The sequence below is a fragment of the Elgaria multicarinata genome, chromosome 1 (assembly GCF_023053635.1).
Source record: "Elgaria multicarinata webbii isolate HBS135686 ecotype San Diego chromosome 1, rElgMul1.1.pri, whole genome shotgun sequence".
In the NCBI taxonomy this organism is placed as follows: Eukaryota; Metazoa; Chordata; class Lepidosauria; order Squamata; family Anguidae; genus Elgaria; species Elgaria multicarinata.
Window position 1 is genome coordinate 160,716,420 of NC_086171.1, and position 22,393 is coordinate 160,738,812.

At 40.8% G+C, this 22,393-nt stretch overlaps 2 protein-coding genes across 10 annotated transcripts in view; one reads left to right on the forward strand and one right to left on the reverse strand.

The window, feature by feature from the left end:
- Nucleotides 1-14,189, forward strand: part of ETV7 (ETS variant transcription factor 7) — a 27,494-nt gene extending 13,305 nt beyond the window's left edge. For 2 of the 4 annotated variants that reach the window (XM_063141171.1, XM_063141197.1), the window contains exons 7-8: nt 244-344; nt 2,256-4,476. In XM_063141171.1, the coding sequence (XP_062997241.1) occupies nt 244-344; nt 2,256-2,373 (219 nt within the window). In that variant the 3' untranslated portion in view covers nt 2,374-4,476. Of the gene's footprint in view, nt 1-243; nt 345-2,255; nt 4,477-7,443; nt 7,523-14,111 lie in introns of those variants that run through there. The other 2 variants (XM_063141188.1, XM_063141180.1) reach the window with 2 other exon arrangements.
- The window catches only part of NFYA (nuclear transcription factor Y subunit alpha), a 27,436-nt gene continuing 10,995 nt past the window's right edge, over nt 5,953-22,393 (reverse strand). Inside the window, exons 2-10 of one of the 6 annotated variants that reach the window (XM_063141126.1) lie at nt 20,074-20,192; nt 18,900-18,980; nt 16,680-16,826; nt 15,383-15,514; nt 14,630-14,735; nt 12,688-12,854; nt 12,151-12,324; nt 9,929-10,030; nt 5,953-9,031 (exon numbers count right to left, since the gene is read on the reverse strand). In XM_063141126.1, the coding sequence (XP_062997196.1) occupies nt 8,978-9,031; nt 9,929-10,030; nt 12,151-12,324; nt 12,688-12,854; nt 14,630-14,735; nt 15,383-15,514; nt 16,680-16,826; nt 18,900-18,980; nt 20,074-20,148 (1,038 nt within the window). In that variant the 5' untranslated portion in view covers nt 20,149-20,192 and the 3' untranslated portion in view covers nt 5,953-8,977. Of the gene's footprint in view, nt 9,032-9,928; nt 10,031-12,150; nt 12,325-12,687; nt 12,855-14,629; nt 14,736-15,382; nt 15,515-16,679; nt 16,827-18,896; nt 18,981-20,073; nt 20,193-22,393 lie in introns of all 6 variants that reach the window. The other 5 variants (XM_063141135.1, XM_063141142.1, XM_063141119.1 and 2 more) reach the window with 5 other exon arrangements.

Consider the following 22,393-nt stretch of genomic DNA (forward strand, 5'->3'; position numbering starts at 1 on the left):
TTCCATATGACATCTGCAGAACCAGCTCAACCTCAATTAAAACCTAACATCTGCTGTGATTTATGAAGTTTGAAATTAAGTTCTCAAAACATCCTTCATTGAATCCAACAGCCTATGTCCATTGAACTTTGGTTCTGCAGTGAGATCTCCTGTTACTCCTTGGTGAATCCAATGCGAACCATTGAAAAATGGTCAAAAGAAGTCAGAAGCCACTATCAAAGTCATTCTCTTTTTAATTTGCAGAACCGTAGAAACATGACATATGAGAAGATGTCAAGGGCTTTGAGACATTACTATAAACTCAACATCATCAAAAAGGAACCTGGACAGAAACTCTTATTCAGGTGAGGAAGGCAACAGGTGAAGTGAATGTATTGGTGAGATATTGCTAGAGTACAGCATGATGGGGAGGCAAATATAGGTGTTGTGTACTTTGGTGGAACTCTGAGACCCTATAACATAACAAGTGCTCCACTTCATAATGGATCAGGATGATGGGGGAGACTCAGCTGTGCCCCACCTGCAGCAGAAAGAAGTCCTGGAGGTTGTGGGGTGCAGTGCCAGTGACCAGCTTGCCCTACACCCTCTTAAAGCCACAGTAAAAACAACACATGGTTCTTTGGGAAATCTGTTCTGCTTGGAGCTAGACTACACACTACATTACATGCATGGCATGCAGCTGATCCTACTGCCCCCTTTCTTTTTACTTTAGGGTAAGTGTGTAAGGCCCTAATTCAAATCAGGACCTGTGTGTGTAGTTGGGTAGGGTGTCAAAGCTTCCTACTAGACACTTCTACCCCCTTAAATTTGCCCCTCTTGGTCACAGGGCTTAATGGGGGCAATGGAGGGCTTTTTCCTTTAGCACCCCTCCCCCGTTGGGTAGGGGGTGGATTTAGGGGTGGGGATGGAAAGTGTCTGGGTGGGAAGGTTTAGAACTGCGCCTACCTATGCACAGTGGTCCAATCTGGATAAGAAAAAAAAGTTAGGATCAGCTTCATATTAGGCATTTGACATAGTATGAAGTTCAGTCCTAAATTAGAGGACTCTTCTCTGTGAAGAGGCTTGTTGCAGAAAAGACGCAAGGAATTAATATTAGAGACAGCGGGTCAAAGATGACTTTGGAGGGATTGAGCCAAGAATCTCCTTCTCTAAGCATGAACCCCTTAGCTGAGGTGATGGACCAAATTACACGTGAGTTTAGTCACATGTTCAAACAAGCAAGCTTAATCGGTCTGATCTTATTCTGGAGAAACAGCAGCCATGGAGTGCCAATCTGAAACTTGCTCCCCAAGCAGATTGTGGCCCCATGCTGGTTTTCTGCTAAACAGAACTTCCTACTGATCGCTTTTTGTGCTCCCCCCAACTCCACAACTACTGTTTACTGCAAAAAGCACAGTTGGGGGCAAATTACAGCTGAGTAGGGAGTGATTTTCAACAGAAAACTGGCAGGTCCTGGATTTGGATCAGGAGCACATTCCAGAATGGGCCCCTGCGGGTAATTTATCTCCAGAATACAAGAGGCCTGGTTAAACACACTGGCGTAATCAGTGACTCCAAAGGATAGGAATCATCTGGGGCTGGAAGGAGAACAGAACCAATATCAACCACTTAAATAGTGTTGTGCTTTCTTCTACTGACCCAGGAGGAACTGGACTACAATCCCCTATTAAAGCCCAGTATTCTAATGATATAATCTCAAAGGATCCAAATACTCTTCAAAATTTAGGCATAAATTCAGTGTGAAAATGGTGCTTCTGTTTAGTATAGAATTTGTCTTCCACATCGGGATAAATGACAAAAGGCTCAGCAACCCATTATAACTGCTGCAAATACAAAAACCTAGTTTGTATGTAGATTGGCTTATTTCCTCCAGATCCTCAACATTTGGTCTGAGATCATACTGGTTGCAATGGTTTGATTATCTTTTTGCTGTTTACTGGTGGTGTTACCAATTGTGAGACTGGGAAGTAGGGCAGATCCCAGGTTTGTTTGTTTTTAAAAAATAAGTACAGAATATTTTTTGTCAATGTGTTCCTCCATCATACAAGCAGCTAAGCATCTTTATTTTCCATATAATAGAGCTGGGCTATTAGCATCTCCTGTTCTGCACCGTCTCCATTGCTAAATTAATGCATGAATTTTTTATAGGTACCGGCCCTGTTCTGGTCAATAAAAATATTTTTGCTGAGATTATAACAGACCTTGATTGGATCATCACAATCGCTCAGAGCGATTTATTAATATTTTAATTTCAGATTCCTGAAAACGCCTGGAGAGATAAAACATGACAAATCCAGTAAATTTGAACAGCTGGACCATGAAGAGCAAGAAGGGGAGGACTGGAAAGATGATGTGCTGGAAATCTCGCCTTAGATGGTATCAAGAATGTGTTTTATGTGACGGAAAGGCTTTTTAATTACTGAATGAAGTAAATTAATGTCTCAAGGGCGTATCTATTCTGTAGCTTACTGCAGCTCAAGTGTGTGGAATTAATCCACCAGATCTCTGCTGCCTTTGAACTGGACCATCTACTTTTAAGCTGCTGTCAAATTGTAAGTGAACTCGGTGTACACAAAGCAGCGGGGTGTTGTATTCAGAAACAATGGTCCTTGGGATAAGGTGTCCCTGCACCCCCAGGTTGTTGCTGGTGGACTTGCTAGTGACTCTCTCAAAGATCAGCCTTTTTACACACACACACACCATTTTCTATACACCATAGAGAGTTGTACAGTTTTGCTGCTAATAATAAAAACTCAACACACACATCTGCAAACTGATCAATGTTTTGTACCAGATTAAAGCAGCCCAGCAGCAGGCATGAAAAGGCACAAAATTAGGCCCGTTTGGCCAACACACAACCACCACAAAAACTAATTTGGTTTTCAGGCTTCACACGTTTTTGTCTTGAGTAGGAATGGTTGCCTCCCTTGAAAGAAGTGCAGCCTGAAACTTGCAAACCCAGTAAAAAGTGTAGGCTGTTTTTTTCTAAACCAATTAAGCCATGACCCACTGTCAACTGCTAGCGTAGATCAAAATAATATTATTGCCTTCATGACACCTTATTTCACAAATTGTTTTCATCTTTAGCTGGTGGGGTTGCTATTCCAGTTCTGTTTTTTTTGTTTTTTTGTTTTTACAAACAGGAAATGGAGTCTGAGAGAGAAAATAAAGATACTTTTTAATTTTTTTTAACAAACCTGCTGATATAAACAAAATGTCCATCACAGCCACACAAAATGCCAACTTTCTCCACTGGTTGCAGAAATTTGTTAAGATGGTGCATGGATAATAAGAATCAAGAGTCTCAGCCACCTGAACATGAAAGTCTGAAACTTTTACTTGCATTATTTTATTTTGTATTTAAGTGCTTCTTGAAAAAGTTGCTTTTATCGATCACTATCAAATATTTCATGTCAAAACTGAGTGGTTTTCATTTCAAAATTACTGGCAATAATTAGCATCTTTGACTGTGGTCTGGCTCTAGTTGCATGTAACCAGACTCCGCCACAACTAGTTGTCTCTGGATGAGAAGAGCTGCATCAGAAGATGCATCTGCTTAGTTCAATGGGGCCTAAATAAGCAATGCAGTGTGGATGCAAACGCTTATCTGAATATGTATTACTTGCATGTGTGTAAGTTGCTTCGGAAGGTAGATTTCCCTTGCGGCTGGATCAAACTTCTGTTCTATGGAAACATTGCCTTTGGTTTATTATGGGGAATGCAATGGATCAAGCAGCAGGACACACCCCACTTGGGGGAGAGACGACATCTGGGCCATGGTCAGGAGTGTTGAACCTCTTTCAGTCCAAGGGCTGAATTTGGAGAAGCTCACAGGGGCCACATTCTAGTGGTAAATAGATCCTCACATGCAGTATTAGGCTGTATACATACTGCTGCATACATGGATTTCTGTGTGTCACTCGATGGCCTTGTAGGCCCCTTCCAACTCTGCTATTCTGTGATTCTATGTAATGTGTGGAGTGGGGAAAGCAGAAGGTAGAACAAAGTTGACAAGGGAGAACAGTTGAAATTTTTGAAAAAAAATGCTGTTTTAGGGGATGAATGTTAATTTAGTATTTGAATTTTGGTGTCTCTGAATTGAATGTGAACATACCCTTGCAGTAAAGCATATATACCCTAGGCGACATTTATGATCTTCAGAGGAGGCCCTGCTCGTCATCCCAACACAAAGAGAATGTCGCCATGAAGAACCTTGATGGCGGGCCTTCTCTGTAGCGGCACCCACCCTCTGGAAAACCCTCCCTCGTGCGGTTCGGGAGGCGGAAAATGTAATAACTTTTAAACACCTCCTAAAAACATCTTTTTAAACAAGCCTTCCCTGGACTGTAATTTATTCTGATTTTATGTGATTTTAAAGTTTTAATCTGGATTTTATGGTTTTAGTTGTAAACTGCCCAGAGAGTTTAGGCTGTTGGGAAGTATAAATATATAATAAATAAATAAATAAATAAAGCATGCACTAATGTGTTTTGCTGCAGCAGGAAGAAGCAAAGATTGTTGCATAGGTAGACAGTGAAGATGCTTGCTTTGTATTTCAAAAGGAATGATGCTACAAAATAAATTAAACAGGAAGCATTTGTCAGAGGATTTACTGAACCTCCTCAGGTTCTAGTTATTCATGTAGCACAAGGGCCTTATATTTTTCATTTGCACTGATTTGACTACTGCTCTCTCTGATTAGAGACACTTTTCCTCCCTAGCAAGTTAATAAGATAATGGGGCAATTTCTTCAAAGCAACACACAACATGTGGAGCTCAAAGTGGCAATGCGGACAGACCCTTGAATTCCAGATCCAATTTTTGAAACGGAAATCAAAGAATGCCAAGGTGTTTGTTTTTTTAAAGAAGTTGTTTTATGATGGTGTGTAGAATGATAAACTGCCTGAATAAGATCAGGTCATGCTGCTATCTTATATAAAGTAGATATATATCCATATATCAGGCTGCAGAAGTGAGTTTTCAGTAGACAAGAACACAATGACAAGTTCATTTACTAGACCCCTATAAGTGTAATATATAATACAAGTATAGACAACTCTCAATCAATACTAGGCTTTGATATATTTGTTTTAAAAGCATGGAGAGGGAAAAATTAATTGCACTTTGTTCCTAGTATCAAAACAGGTATTGATGGTTCAGAAGATGAACAATAAAGCTACAGGGATTGAGTCACACCTCTGTCACAATTGAGAACTATACAATGCATCTTCCTGGAATGCATCAAGGAATTTCATGACTGAGTGCTCCTCTCTATTCCCCAAATCTCCCCACTCATAGAAAACTAGATTTTCCCCCTAACATGCTATTTTTTTCTGCGTGAGATTATTTCTTTTAATTGGGAGAACAATCAGGCATGCATGCATCCCACTGCATGCAATCTGCAGTGGCACAGTCTAGGAAGAGCTTCACCATGCATTCAGCTAATCATGTAAATCCATTACATGAAAAAGACACCTTCACCACCTTGGAAGAAATTGAGCACACCTGAACTCTAGATGCAAAGTGTAGTCTGGGATTCCAATTCAGATTTTTGGTAAGTGTTGTCTCATACCTCTAAAAGGAGCACGAGACAACACATCAGACTGACTTATTTGGAACAGTGCTTTAAAAATCAACAGAGCTAGTGTGATCTTGTATAATGCAGAGCAAATGCTCTCCTACAGGTAGACTAGAAAGTTACCTGAGGCAGCACAATTCAAGGGGCACACAGTTTGGTCCAGGGGTCAATAGACATCACCCTTGATTATGCAGCTTATAAGGGAAGATAAAGGCTTTAAAAATTTGATACAAAGAGATGGATGCAGAACTGTCTCAATAAGCACTATCTGCCTGTGTTCTCTTATCCCATTCTTTTCACTTATCTGGAACTGCTGAGCATTCTTGTAGTTCCCAACTGAAGCATGAGTATGATTAGACCAGAAGTCAACAACGTATTTTATAAACATTTTATTGGCTGGATAGTGTACACAGTACTTACAATTGTATCTATTAAAGACAAAATACACTTCAAAATGCAGCATAAAAAATTATAAACTTTTGAACTATATACAAACTTTGCCTTACAATTTCACAAATATCAATGCCCCTCATCCCCATTCACAACCAAGAAATAGGTTTTTTTTACATGCAAAGTATCTGAAAAAAGTCGAGCATTAGTTAAGGGTTGCTACTCGACCCCGTAAGTATCAAACCGCTTTAAATGGGCTCAATGTTCCAGTGCTTTATAGGTCAACAGAAGAATTTACACTTCCCTCAGAACTCACTACAATCTCATCCTTAACTCTATCGCCAATTAAATATTTCATGGTCTGACTTTTAATCAAGACTTTGCATTTGGCATTACTTCTGTTTTTAACCTAGGAACAGAACATTTTGCAACATATTGCAGTTTGAGACTCCCAATAGTAACAAATATTTTGAAGTAAGTTTGACCTACACACATGAAGTCTAAGCCATTGGTATAATAGATCCTATCAGGACATTTTACACCATTACAGAAAAAACTATAGAAATTCTCTAAAGACCCAAAATTAAATATGTGTCTCCATCATCTACATATAGCTATCACAAAGACCAATATTGTTGTTTTTCAAATGTGGGGAAAGGGGTAGATCTTTTTAAGTTGAAAATGTCTTGTGAGGGTTTTACACACACAAATAAGGAGAACCTTGATTCCCTTAACATCCCAGTTTGCAGTGATAAAGCTGACAACTGAAAGGGGGAAGTCAGAGAGAAATGTCTTTAATCCAGTCTATACAGTATTTTAACCTCACCATGCCTATCACTACCTTAGGACGTACCAATGCTTTTAATATTTACAATAATGCTAAAAAAAAATACCCCCCAAAGCATTCATTGATCCTTCACTACTACAGTCACCTAAACCCTTAGTTGAATATTTGTTAGAGCCAGTGAAGAGAAATGCTAGATGACACTGAAGCAGCCAGCTGATGAATACCACAGAGGTAATCAAAGGCACCCAGGATGGTTAAGATGCAGAGGAGTGAATACAAAGGCTATCAGGTTTATTTATTTTTTTAAAAAACAAACATCTAGAAACATACAACTTGCACGCAGGCTTAAAAATGACTTGAGTAGTCAGTACAAAATTAAACAATACATATCTTTATATGCTTCCAATAGCTTAAGTTAGGGCACTGCAACATCAGGTAACCATAAACCACTTAAACTCTGCTCCGCATGAAGTATCACACTGTTTTCATCAAACCCACTTCAGGGTTGGCATCCCTGTTGAATCGGTTGTTCTCTGAAATTTTCATTTCCTGGGACCAATCATTCACACGCACACTCTCAAGTCCTCCCTCCGTTTTAAGATATGAAAAGAAGTCTTGTGAAGGTGGCCTGCCCCCAAGCAACTGCAAGATCAAGTGAAGAATAATTTCTACTTTTTTTTTCCACTAGCGAGAGCTTTCACCAAACAATGGCACCTGTTCCAAAGCCAAGAGACTCCTCTAAAAAACTGAATGGTCAACACCCAGGCCTCTTCTTTTCTATGCAGCACTCCTGTATTGCTACTGCTTTCGTTGTGCAGTTCACCTCTCATTTTTCAGTGATGCGCCTGCTCCAGTCCTCCTCCGCTTTCAATCCTGGTAAGCAATGCAGGCTTAAACATAAGCCTGTGAACATACAAAAGCAGAATATAATGCTAGCTGGACATTACGGCAGTACCTAAATGAGCAGTGATAAGGTGAAAGAGGCAGCAAAGCGGTGCTTGCCAGAAAGAATCTTGAATCAAACCCCACATTTTGAATGGTCGTGTGACATAAAAAAATCAAACCTTGTTTTCCCCCTTCTCATCATGATTCAGCACCAAATAGTCAAAACTCATCTGGGGCCATCACAAGAGGGGTGGGGGCAGGAAGAGAAGTGCCATTTCCAACAGAAATTGATAGCTACAGAATTATTAAGTGCCAGATTTACAAAGATCATTATGTATAAAGCTTGAAACAACTATCCATATCAATTCTCATTTGCAAAACAGTCTGAGCTACAGCAGGATGCAATGGTTGGGGCAATTACACGGGTGTTGTATCTTGACTAATGCTCACAGAACAGAATCTAATCCAGTGATCTTGGAGAACAACTGTGTCAAGAACAGGGCCAGTTTGAGTATTTGGGAATAAACACAGCCATTTTAACAGACTGTGGGAAGATCCAGTCAGTGAGCTTTCCCACGATTTCAGCCATCACAAGCACTTTCCAGCTTCAACACTCGCTTATTGCCCCCACCTGTGAACAGTCGTAGGGCCATTATGCAACCTCCTTGCCATCCCTTGGAACATGCATGCATTATCCTCCAGTCACATGACTTTCCCAATACTTTTTACAAGGGTTGATGAATTTTGTCCCGAAAGCAAGATGTCAATTTATCTAGAGTAGAACTCCCAGCATCTTATCATAATTTTAATCAGAGAAGATGCTTCTGCAGTGGAAAGTTGTGCTGCCCGAAAACAGAAAGTCTGAGGTTGTGAAGTTCAGCCGGGACCGAAAAGGCTGCATTGAGAAAACAAAACCATGCCAGTGTGGGCTGCTTCAAATATTAGCATTCCTGGGCAGTTCAAGAGCCATGGCTTCCAAATGGTGTCGCTAGCCCTATTTCAACGTGCCAGTTATTGCTGAGGCAGTGGCAGTTTCAAGCTGGGCCACTGTCATTGTCACAGATGTTAAAGACCTGCTGGGTCAGACTTTTCAGCTCCCTGGTCTGAACTGGGTGTGTGGATAACAAAAGTCCAGAGATGTTTCCGTTTGCCGAGTCCACTGCAGTTAAAATCCTAAAACAAACCACTCAATGAGAGTGCAGTATTTGTTCTGGAAAAGAGAACAGGCTGTGCATATGGCAAATCTTCCCATTCAGAAGTTTGTTTGATAGGTAGGGTAGGGAACAGTTGCAGAGAGACAAAGTATTTGTCCAGATGCTTTGTTCTTTAGCTGGTTGTTAGGATACTCTAATCATCTGTGTCATTGCTTCTTCATTTGCCTGGCTAGGATCCTGTACAGAGGGGAAAAAAAGTGTTGTAACCTGCAGCCCATCATAGCATCAAACAACAGTAGCCTGCCCTTTAAGGTAGACACCCAACTGTTTAGTGCTATAGCATTAAGCCAGATGTGGAGGAAAATGTATGTCAAGGAAGAGGTACCAGCTAGTGAGGGTTTTGTGCTACAGTTCCTGTTCTGGAATGTGCCATGCAGGCTGGAACAGCAGGAACCAGCACATTTCTAAAGATCTGCTAGTAACCGTAGGGTACAATAAGTTTAACTACAGTGTAGTCCAGAGACGGTCAGCAGGTGGCAGACAGGCTGCCTCCAAACCCTTTTTGTTTGTTTGCTGCCACTAGACAACAGAAATCTATTTCACAGCAATTCCAACTGCCAGTAAGAAAACGTGTTGTTGCTTTTAAGTGGGAGGGGCTGGGCTCCTTGGCAAGTGCCAAGAAAGGTGTCCAAGAGTACCAATGCCTAACCCTGGCTTATTGCATAGAGCAATAATTTCTTACAGGTCAAAGCCATTCTTTAAAAACAAAATCACATCAGCTTGTCATTTTTACAATTTGGACTGAATCCTATCAGCACCAGCATTATTATTTAAGAGTATCTAAGAAATTAAAAGTGTGTGCGTGTGTGTATAGGAGTGTTTTCTGAAGTGGATTACATCTTTGCATAGTCACTTGTTCCTTTTCATAAATGAGTCAGGAAATTCCTCCTAGGGTGACCCATAAAGAATCAGAAATGTTTGAAAAGTAGATCTGCAAGCTTAACAAGGTGAGAGAGAAATGACTGGTGTCTGGAGTTTGTTTTCAGCTGATTCCAAATAATAAATTGAGAACATATGCAGCTAAACACCAGCTAAAACAAAAACAAAACAAAAAAGAAGGGAAGTTTTGCTTACCTGCATATCAGGGCCATCTTTTTCTTTTGGTGAAAAGAACCGTCCACCCTCTCCTCGTTTTCTTGCCATGGCATGACGGTGCCGGGACTCATGCAGATATTTCTACATACAAGACCACAAAATTGTAACGACAAAAGGGATCCCTTAAAACTAGCACAAATATCACAAGCAGACAGCAGGTGAAAATGCCCTGTACCAGACACAGGGCAAGAAATAATTGCAAAAAGACTGGAAACAGCTTAGGCTAGAGAGGAAGGGGAAAGAACCTTGGCATCACCCAGTCCACTTGGCCTGGAAGAGAAGCCCTTCCCAACATATAATGTGCAAAACAGCCAGCTCCAAAGGCCCCAATCCAGTTAAAGTATCATTGAAAGCAGAAGAACTATAGTTGTGACTAATCTGTTTCGTTAGTTTCAACTGGCTTTCTTCACAACTATGTTTTGCTGGATTGAGGTCTGAGAATGAAAATAAAAACCCACTGAACACTATTTCCCACCCAGTTGTGGATACCTCAGATGCCACCGTCCCCACCCCCAGAAGACAACATTTTAGGAGAAAGAACATTCCAGACCCCAAAACTGCTGCTAACGGGTCATATTGGAACTCATACTCTGGTATGTTTGAAATAAAACTACCCAGTTCTGTTTTGAAAGAGGGATGGGTGTGGCAGGGCTATGCCACTTTCTATGGTTGCCCCTCTCTTCTCCCAGGCTTCATGCTGGCGGGCACACGGATATCTGGCAACCACCACCTCCAGCGGTTTTGCAGCTGTTCCCCCACATTGATCAGATGAGAGGAAAGGTGGGGCTTGAAAGCGAAGGCCCTCCCCAGTTTTGGGGAGGACATCTGTGTAGCCTCTGCCCTTCCCTCAGTATCTGCCAACTCAGACAGCTGCCTCATCATGCCCAATGGTAGGGCCAGCCCTGTACAGTTCTCTTCCCCCTGCTGCACCACCTTCCTTCCTTTATTTGACAAAAGAGACAGAGAAGATTAAGGCTGGGGATGGCTGGGAGAGGTGGACAGAGAAACCTATTCTTTCCTGGCCCTGTTTGGTGAAAAGTGAGGGAAGGAAATGATTCTGCAAAGGGAGAGGAGAGAAAAAAGTGAGGGTTTTTTGGGGTAGACTATTCATTTGGCTAGGAGGGGTGAGAGGAGTGGAAAGGGGAAAAGACAAATAGGACAGATATTCCTTCCCTGATTCATTAAATAAGACAAAGACATTATAGAGGTACTGCTTCTGAGGCTCACACTTTAGATGTCTAGAAATCTTTGGATTCTCATCTCTATTTATGGATTTCCTGCAGAACATATTGTAGAATCCGTATGTAACTGCCTGATTCTCCACACTTAAACAGTGGCTCATAAGATGAACTGCAAGTTTCTTTAACCTCTTCTCATAGTATAGATATTGTCTATTCCTTTAATCCTTCAAGTTGTTTGTTTTTGCAGTTTTTAATGAATCTGTGCTTCTTAAATACAGGTAACCCAAACTTGGAGCATTATTCTAAATGGGCCCTTACTAGTGCCTTGTACAGCGACGTTAACAGCTCTCTACTCCTGCTGGAAATGGCACATGTTATATATACATTGGTTGCTCACAGATCATTCTGTAACTACAAAGATCCTCCTCTAACACTTCCAGTTGAACCTGTTGCTAGTCATAGTGCATGACATCACATTTTTAAGATGACATCAGTTCTACTCTAAAACCTTAAGCAACCTGCTTGTTCACTTTCCAGATCAGCAATCTAGTCCTACGTCTAACTGAAGCTCAGGACTACTTCATCTTTAGTTCAGTAAGGAAGAAGGCTTCAGATGCAGGAGGCCAGTTTACAGGGTAACTATGATATTCTTTTAGTCCAAAATGATTAAAATATTTGATCAGTGGAAGAAAATTAGTTGGGTGAATGAGAGGAATTTCTATTAAACCTTTTCCTAAAGCCGTGTCCTCCAGATCTTTGGGACTACAGCTCTCATCAACAGTGATCACTGGCCATGCTAGCTGGGGCTAATGGGATTTGTAGTCCAAAATATCTGAAAGGGACTATGTTGAGGAATGCTGTTCTATTAGGAATCCCAGTTACAGTGACACATCATCATCATTATTACATTTATATACCGCCCCATAGCCGAAGCTCTCTGGGCAATTTACAAAAGTTAAAAACAGTGAACATCAAAAAACCTCAGTCGCCTTTTGTGAACGTTAGGGATTTTAATCTCACCCTTCTCTCTTTAGGTATTTTCCCTTCTGCTTCCAATTTAGCTCTTGCTTGCCTCCTTTTCAGAATTCGGTGGTACTGTTTAGCATTCACGTATAAGGGCTCTTCTTCAAGCATCTCAGCTCCAGGCAAAGGTATCCTCTGGATAGCTGGCACAGATCCAGCGCCTGGGACCATCTATATTAAAGCAAGAAATGAAGGCAACTCTCAGTATAAGCAGCATACAAACAGCACGTATAAAATTTAAAAATAAAGGAGTTGGCTCCTTGAAATCAGAAATCAAACATTAATGCTAAAACCAAACAAACAATACTGCAGTTATATATTTCTTCAACCCCCATAATAAGATTTAGCGTAAAAGCACATGGTAGCTCAAGCATTAACCAAATTAGATTCAAGGAAATTCTAAACATACATTACAGCAAACTGAAGGTCAAAACCACTTTCCTAAAAAATATAACCCTAGTCCCCAAATTGAAGATTTAGTCGATAGATTAATCCCAGCATTGGAAAGGAGTATCAGAAAAATGCCGTACGCACCATGACCATCCCGCCAGAATTAACCACATTTCCAGCCACAGGCAGCGTCACAGTTACCGTCCCTTGTCCGCTGCTGGTTGTGTTGGTGTTGGTGCCAGCCTGGACTATCTGTGCTCCAGCCAAACTGGCTGCCGGAATGGTGATCATGCCTGTAACAGGGACTGTAACTTTAAGAAACAAACACAAACACAAACACGTACACAAAAGATGAAGGGAACATAATTAGTCCCACTTCGGATTTAATTCACTCTGTCCTGAAAACATACCAATTTGGATTTTTTTAGGGGGGTGGGTGGGTTCAAATGAGATTTCTGAAGAAATATGAACAAACTAATGTGTAACCAAGTGAAAGATGTGTTCCTCTAAAGGGGCGAAATCAGCACAACATTCAGAACTTCTGTTAACTAGTTTGTAGATAAGGCAGTGACCAGTTTGGACGATCAGCAGGGGAAACAACGCGGTGTCGGTTGCTTCCCCTGCCCCAGCGTACGCCGGGTGTGTGACCAGGATTACCCTAATTACCCATGCCGTGGGTTGTTGTGTTGTCCAAACCCAGGGCATGACCAAGGTTACTTTTCACCCAACCCATGGCTTGCAGTAGGGGTTGTAGGGTGGGTGAAAAGTCACCATGGCAACACCACATGCTGGGTTTGGGTGACATGGCAACTTGCGGTGTAGCTAATTAGGGTAACCTGTGGTTGTATGACCAGCATGGGAAACAACCAATGCTGCATTGTTTTCCTGCTGATCATCTGAACAACCTCAGTATATGGACAACACAAGAGATATAGTTTCTAGGCTTACTTTACCGTGGCTGTAAAGTGAGCTGAATTCCAGTTGCCAGGGGACTACCAAAATAGTAATGTTGCTTTCTTGTCCTGCTCCTTAATGTTCGCCCCATGAATAAGCCAAAGGTGCATACTTTGCTACTGGAAGTTAATTTCTTGCATAAATAGTCAAGGCTTGTGGACAATGCAATCAAAAAACAACATAGAACAGTTTAGTCCCAATAAAGTAAATGGGACTAGGATCTTTTATATCCAGCTTTGCATCTTCATTAATTGGTAGAGTGAATTCTAAAATCCACAATGTTCCTGCATTCAGAGACTCTCAGCTTTTAGAATCTATCAACTTTCCCTTTTAAAGGGATTTTTAAATGCTTTATGGATGTGTAGAGAAATTTGAAAACACGTTAGCTGTGCCTGAGGATGTCTCAGAAGCCATGGCAGGGAGCAATGCCTCCTAGTGGTCAATGATGTATCTTACAATGCTCTGTGTAACACCTTATCTCCTAAGTTATAGAGACTGAATTTTCAAAGATTAAAGTATGTGCAAAAATTGTTATTAAACCATATTGAATTTTGACTTTCTCTCACCAGACTGACTGTTGGCTAATTTAATACATATTTTTATTTTATTTTTAGAGGATCAGAGTGCACACAACCCCACCCAAAGATTACATCCAGGTTACTTAATTTATCCTTGCTCTGCAGCTCATCCTCCAATCTTCACAGCATAAAATTCTGCACCTATTTGTGTTTTCTAAATTGTATTTCCAAAAGAAATCCTTTCACCTGTACCACCAGTCTATGAAAATATGTCTTTTGTTGTACAAATATGAATGCATGGGGCAAACAACGTATGACTTGCAAGTTGCCCATGCATGCGCAAACTCATACATAAACACAACTTAATACAATCCTTGGGCTCCTACTAGAATCCTAAAACACTCAGGTGTCATTCAGAATAAGAAATATTAACATAGTATCACAGTATCTATAATGTACTATTCTAATAAACAGGATTCAAAATATTGGACACCAATTTTAACAGCAACTCCTTGATGCCTAAAGGCTAAAAATGCAGAGTGCATATTGTTCTGGAAATTATCAATATTATTTCAGAAAAAGCCACAGTACCCTGCGGCATGTAAATTTCATACCTTGTTGAAGAATCGTTCCATCAGCATTAACAGGTTGATAGACAATTGTCTGGCCCTCTGCCGTCTGAGCTACCTGCTGCCCCTGGACTGCGATTTGTGGCTGGGTCTGCAAAGAACAGCATCGCATTAGAGAAAACACTAAGGCTGCAATCCTATGGTCTCCAGAAAGGCATTTTGGGAGTAAAAGGATTTTCTAGATTCTCCCTCTCCAAGAGACCCAACCTCAGAAGCCTCCTCCATGAGGTTGCAGAAAGGTCTGCAGCTGGTGCTTCTCTGATGTCAGAGCATAAAAAGGAGGCATTCCATGGGACTGTGGGGAGCAGTGCATCCACAGGATCCAAAATCCTCCCATGCCCCCAATACCATGTCTCCCCCACTCACCCAAAGTGAGGAAGAACTACACCAGCCCTGGAGCTGGCACAGTTCATTTCCCTTCCATTGGAATCAATGGGAGGGAAAAGTAAAATAGAAGAAGAAAGAAATGGCTGGACACTGCCAAATAAAGAGAAAAGACCACGCACACCTTCCCCTTCTTCCCTGATGCAACCTAACCGGGCAATGGAAAAGGTGGTTCCCCTGCCTTGGTTCCCCCTCCCCCCAGTTGCCCTGAATGCAATAAAAACTATCATGCCTTGGGATCTTCTAATTACATCCCGTAATGTAGCTGCACTAAGACCACCAGTTTTGTGCGTTTCATTTCACTTTAGTCCCTCGGTGTCCCCTGCAAATTCCCTCCCACATTTCATACATTACCTGAGTCTGGCCAGCAGTGACTGCAGTCTGTGGCTGCTGGATGATGATTTGCTGTGTCTGGCCCTGCTGGCCCTGGACTTGCACAGCTTGCCCACCCTGAATCTGAATCTGACCAGGTTGGACCAACTGAATCTATGGAAGGATGAATCAAAGAGGTAACAACAACAACAACCCCAAAACTAAACCCAAAATTTCTAAACCTAATCTTGGCATTATCTAGTTATTCTCAGCAAACTGCCAACATACAAAATCTCTTTATTCCTTTTTTAAAACCAAGGCAGAAGAATGCATTTCTAGACAATGAATAAAGAAAAGACAAGACAACGCTAAAGGGAGATTTATCTGTGTTAATATATCCTATCAGTTAATTCGCTGTCTTCAAAAGGACTGACCAAGAGCAGGGGCAGAACAACATTTTTAAAATCCTAAGAGCCACTTATCATGTTTTATTTATAAGAGCTTCTGCCCTCCCAGTCCTAAATAAGAAAGCCATATCACAGCTCTCAGAGTGAGAATTTGGTGGAGTCAATTCTCTCCTTCCTTGTTACAGAACAGTGTGTGCGTGTGACCACTTGAGTATTCCAGCCAAGGACACCCCTTCTCCCGCCATGCCTGGCTCAAATGAAGGACCCCTCAGAGCCAGGCATTTCAGCATGGCTGCCTCTCTAAAAAGCTGTGCTGGCCACTTTCCCTGATGCATCTCTGCAGAGAACTCCGCCCCGTGCTGGCTTGCTCTAAGAGGACCTGCAGAGCAGGCGGTGGCAACAAGATGGGGAGGGAGGGAAGACATGGTGGAGGTGGTGACATTAAAGGGAGGTCCTCCTGTGGGGAAGTGCACAATTCACTCTTCCTCCACCACACCTTTTGCATGTCATCAGTGGCCTATGGGCCTTGCAGTGAAGAGTAGGGCCCTACTGTGATACTTCTATGTGTTCTCCCTTTGATTAAAAAAAAAGCCAAGTCCTCCTCCAAAGCCAATTTGCTATTTGTCTGAGTCTCAGAAATAATTCTACTCCACAGCCTATTTATGTAGGAAGCACTTTTTCACACAACATGTTACGAAATCCACTGACAATAGCACAGATGGCTCTTAAAAGGGAGTAAACTAATCCATCAAGACTATGTCTATCAATAGTGATTAGCTAAAACTGAGAAAAGAATCTGTACGTTCAGTGACATTATACTTCCAATCATCAGATGATGGGGACAACAACTCTGTTATGCCCTGGGGCATTGAGCTAGCCACTGTTGGTTTATACTTCATAATCTACAGCTCAAGGAATTTGGGCATACTGACCTGCTGAAGCCCTTGTGATCCTGAAACTGGTACTTGCATAATGGTCTGACCTTGACTCCCAGGTACAGCCTGTACCATAATTGGCTGACCAGTTGATGTGATCAGCTGGCCTCCACTCACTTGTACCATCAGTGGCTGACCCTGGACCTAAGGAATAGGAAGGAAGAGAACTACAATGAAATAGATGTCCAATACACCATCTACATCAGTCATCAAGAGCTACTTCTTCAGACATTGTATAGAAGGGGCAAAATGCAGCAGCAATGAAATTGTTTCATGCATCACCACAGGCTCAAACTTCAAGCAATTGAAAAACTTTGTTTCTTAAAAATATGTCAGTTGCACCTTTGCATTACAAGTTATCCAAAAATGCCAAGTTTAAGAGAAAGAAATACTCCATCATCAATGGTTATACTGATAACAAGCAAATGGTACATAGACCCAGAGACTTGAAACCTTATAAAGAACTCACAGGTCATATCTGGTTTTACATCTTAATAACTTATTAAACTAGATCAGATTCTATGGTACCTTAAAGGTACATATTACGACAAACTGCTGGTTTTGGCAGTAGCGCCACAATCTTTGTAATATGTAGTTCTGTCCTCAGCCAGGCTGGGAAGGAAGAGCTTTACAAGACAAAGCAGGGGGGAAAGTGTTTTAACGACTCCCCTGCCTTTGGGAAGGGGAAGCTTGCAAGGGAAGAAGGCAATCTGGACACTTTTACAACAGATAATTCTCAGCTGATGGCAGCGGTGAGAGGTAAAGGATAAAAAAAGTAATCACCCTACTCATAGCACCTCTCAGCTCATCAGTCCCAGCGCAAGGCAGAGTTGAGAGACAGTGCGGGAAGGTAACAAAAATCTCCTCCCCATTTAGTGCCTCTCTGTGGAGATATGCAGACTCAAAGGCAGAGGTATCAGCCACCACCTTTAAACCCTCCCCAAGTGCATCGTCCGACTGAAGATCCTATACTACTGGGAAGATGGAAGCTATTTAAACGGGATGAAGCAGGCGGGCAATATGCTTTGAGGCCTGTCTTGCATAGCTGTTTGCAACATGGGACATAACAGAGCACTTGTGGAAAACAAACACTAACAAACCACTGAGTTTTGCAGGCAGCTCACATAGTAGACAAGGCTCTTGGTATTGGCAGATCTAACTGAAACCTTCCAAGTATGAGACCTGAATATGACCCAGACTATGGTCTCATTTATCTTTCTGATACAAAATGCTGTGATTCCCTATGAATATTTAGACTAATTCATGTGAAGTTAGATTTCATTTAGGAAATTAATGAGTACTCTAAGCAGTAGGATAGACAGAATGAGATATATTGGTCAAAATAGATCTATGAAGAAACCAACGAAAGCCAGCTTTTCCTTTATGAATGTTTTCTACAGAGCTTAAAAAACAAGACAAAGTGTTGAAGACAGGCGCAATGTAATCTCCAAGCTATGCCTAGTGCAAGTAAGCCCTTTTGATCAGTTTTCAACTCAGAATCATAAAAAAATATATTAATTCAAATAATTTAACAAGCAAAAGACCCCCAGGAAAGCCTTTGATGATATGAAGATGGAGATTAACAATGATCTTCATAACATTCACCATTAAACACACACACACACACACACACACACACACACACACACACGTATGCACTCTTGGCTGTCCTGACATATCTTATCGGAATGATGTTCACAATGACATTAATAATTTCACAAGAACAGAAGACAGGGTTTGAAATATTTCCTCAATGGACTTCCTTTCTTAAAATATCTAATTCACAGATCTTCTGATTACTGCAATAAAGTTCTTTTAGAAATATCTGACTGGAGGAGAACCCCTTTCAAATATGTATCATTTCTAAAAAATAAATTTCCTTAACAAAGAGAGGCCATAACGAAGGGTTGCAAGTCTACAGAGAGCTCCTCCCCTCCCCACCCCCTGCTGCCCTCCCAGTTACACATCCACAACAGCAGGCGTTTCACGGAACTGGTTTGCTGCATGCATGAAGTGGGAGATCAGCTCCAACGTTTTTGTTAATGTTAACTGTTATCCCTCTACAGTTAGCTTAAACCATAGCTGTTACAGTACATAAAACTGCCACTATGTTTCTGTTCGTATTTCAAGCCCCAGTGCAAACACAGCATCAAACATGAGGTGATGGGGATGATTCATGCAGTGCTCACACAAATACAACAGATAGATCACCACTACCTGGAGGGTCTGGACTTGCTGGCCTGAGGCAGATGCCACCTGAGCCTCAGTCTGCAACTGGACAGCAGTGACACCGCCCTGCTGCAGGGAACAGGAACAGGAAGAGCTTGAAACTTCACAGGAGGAAAGGAAGAGCTCAAGACAAGAAACAACCCTTACAGCTGGGAGAAGGATGACAGGCCCTACGAAGGGGAACTATCTGCTTCTAATGTGGTTCGGTTCTAATATGATGAGCCTCCCGTGTTTTGGCCTGAATAACATTCATAGGCTAAAGAACGAAAAGCATGGCACTGCTGCTGCCCTCATACTAAGTCTAGAATCTCTTGTAAGCTCCCAATAATGATAAATAAATAAACAGGCAATTGGAGGCCCCTGAATTCTAAAGAATGGATCTAAATATCCTGTAATTGCATTCTGCCTAGATCAGAATTCCCTTTAAGTTACAGTGCTAGGATGTTCCTAAGGGAAAAAAAGCACACAGATATAAGAAGCAGGGAAAGGGAAGTAAGAGGCTACTATTACCTTACCTACATTAATCCATGCTGTCAATCCATGAATTTCCTGCATTACAGTCTAAGCTTTGGCAGGGATCTAAGGATGTCTTTATACTACTCTACAAGAAGCATTATAACAGTTGATACTAAATCAAGCATGAATATCATATCTGGATTAGTGGTGGAAAAAAACACCTACCCCCAAAAGTAAATAAGTTCAATATTTCATGAAGTGATGCTAATGTTACTTATGCTGTGTAAGCAACTAAACAGTCATTTTTGTACAAAGACATTTCAAGATTTCTTTTTCCAAAGGTTACTTTACAACCTTGTATCAGCTTAAACATTGTTAAAGAAAACTCAGAACAGTTTGGAAGAATGGGTGAGAACAATAGAAAAATGCACATTTGAAAGACAAAGGATTGTATCCAATGTAGTCTAATTTAAATCCCATTCATTTCAATGGGTCTACTTTAGGTAGCACCAACACTGGATACAACCCAGAATGTTCCACAAGTACATATTGTGGTGGATTATCTTAAGATGTTGAAAATATATCAGTGGGAAGAAGGTCTTGATCAGATCATAAGTAGCAAGGAAGTATCTATTCTTGTCTACTCTTAAAGCAGAAATTTAGAACCCAAGGCTTTGAGTATGCTATCTCAAGTAATTTCCCACACCTGTTGCTGAATTTGTCCCGCCTGCACAACTATTTGTTCCGTCGAGCTATTGCTGTTTGCTGTGTACTGCTCCATAGTTTTTCTAGTGCCAATCCTTTAGCCAATCGTCAGGTGGAAACCTAATGAGAAAAAGAGAGAACATTATCTTCAACACTGATTGGGAATTAATTTACAGAGATGAAAAAAGTCACCTATTCTACAGATTTTCTCTTCCCTTCCAAGAATCCCATTGTTTTGAAAGATTCAATAAATTTAAATGTAATACACTTTGGAAATCTTGGGTATAGGTAATACAAATATTGAATGTGTCTGTGGAAATGAATTAAAGATAGTTGTTTCAAGGAGAAGTTCATTGTTTTATTTTCTTTAAACACATAAACTTAAATCTGTTTGGAGCTTTCATAGTAAAGGGCCACAGGAATAAAATATCTTATTATCTTCCAACAACCCTCATTCAGAACTACCACAGATGTCAAGAAAAGAGCTAAAGATCCTCTCTGCTTGTCTTCCCTTATTCATTGCCAACAACACAGGACAGGCTACTTCATAAAGACTGAGACACAAGAACAGCTGATTGCAAGGCTTTCTAAGCTGGAGGGGGCTCACAGATGCCATATGGTGTTGCTTTTATATTACACTTTGGCCGTCCTACTACGACTCCTCTCAGATTGCTTTTGGGAAGAATGGCAGTTCTAAAAATGACACCAGAAGCCCCAATGGACAGCAAACTAAAAAGAGAGAAAGTGAAAGAAAATCACTGGGAATACAGGGGACTACCCGGGAATAAATCCCATTTTTAAGTGCTCAAAATATACCCCATTTTGAAATTCAGATATGGTGGAACCATAGTTCCAAAGCATCCTATACAGGGTAACATGCAGGGTTACAAAATACTTCATTTCATTTCTATACTGTCCAATAGCCAAAGCTCTGTTTAAATACAATTAAGTAATTCAATGTATAATAGGAACTAGCCAATGCCCTTCAGGGCTGCCTTATACCAACAGGTACTGTATGGCCTCCTAGTTGCTAACCTGAGTTCCTTTTCCTCTTGTAAGATGCAATATTTCAGGCAACAGGGAGTGGGGTTAATGCACACGTGGGAATGAAATGCATCCTCTTCTGAATGTTACCCAAGTTCCTAAAAACTGCTGCAACATGGCTCTTTCTGGTGGCTTAGGTAACACTGGAAGCCCCAGGCTACACAACAGAAATCCATAATGTAGCTGTGGCCAAAATTGGGGCAACACTAATGGGGAAAGGAGCCCATCTCGGATTCTTGTCCATGTTGCCTGGGACTTCTCCTGTTACCTTAGTCGTGTGTGGAATCACACTTCAGTGAGTACCGTGCTTTCCATGTTATGTCAGAATGGCCCTACCTCTTCTGTGATAACCAATGATGTGGGGTGGAATTTTTTTTGCAGTGCTTTATTTTTCTGTAGAAAAACTCCCATTTAGTAAATTCTTTAGTAAAAATGAATGTGTCCCAATTGCAAATATACTATTAGGCAAGCTTGGTAGTTTCAAAATCGTAATTAATGTTTTTCTGATGAACAACCCTAGAAATTATGTGAGAGAATACATTTATGTCATTGAAATATATGTATTTCACATATGAAACGGAATTAATAAGTTGTGACAGTGAAACTGAAGGTGCCCTTAACAAACCTTAGTGGAAGACAGCTGAACTCTGTTGAAATAAATGAGTGGCTGTCAATATATCATGCACATTTCTTTAGGTTACTAAAATTAGTGTGTCAACAGTTATCATTAAATTAATTCCCCCCCCCTTAAATTTGAACAATATAAGGGAGGTATAAGCTATTGTCTTTAAACATTTACAATATTTTAATAAACATTCTACATAATGTAACATAATGTAACATTTTTAAACTTTATTTTTAAATCATTTTTTTCAGTGCAATGAGTATGGGCTAAAAAAAAGACTTAAAATTTAAACAAAGATAATCAAACACAATCCAGTTAGAATGAGTAGAGTGCAGAATTGCAAAACCGTTAAGCTAAAATTATGTTCTCTTAGCAAAATCTTATAATGATCCGGAGAGGCTTGGGTCTGGGACATGTGAACACCATACCACAAAAAGGGGTACCACGCCATACAAAATGTTTCAGGTTTTCCATGACCATTAACAACTTTCATATGGTAGGTAAGCTTATCTATTAATAAATGACCCCCAAACCTCTGAATCCAAACTTTGACAGAAAAGTCCACAAACCTTTCCACTGGTTTGAAATCGTTGCTCTTGCTGCTGCTAAAGAGTGAACAATAACGTCTTTATGCAGGTTATACTATAAATCC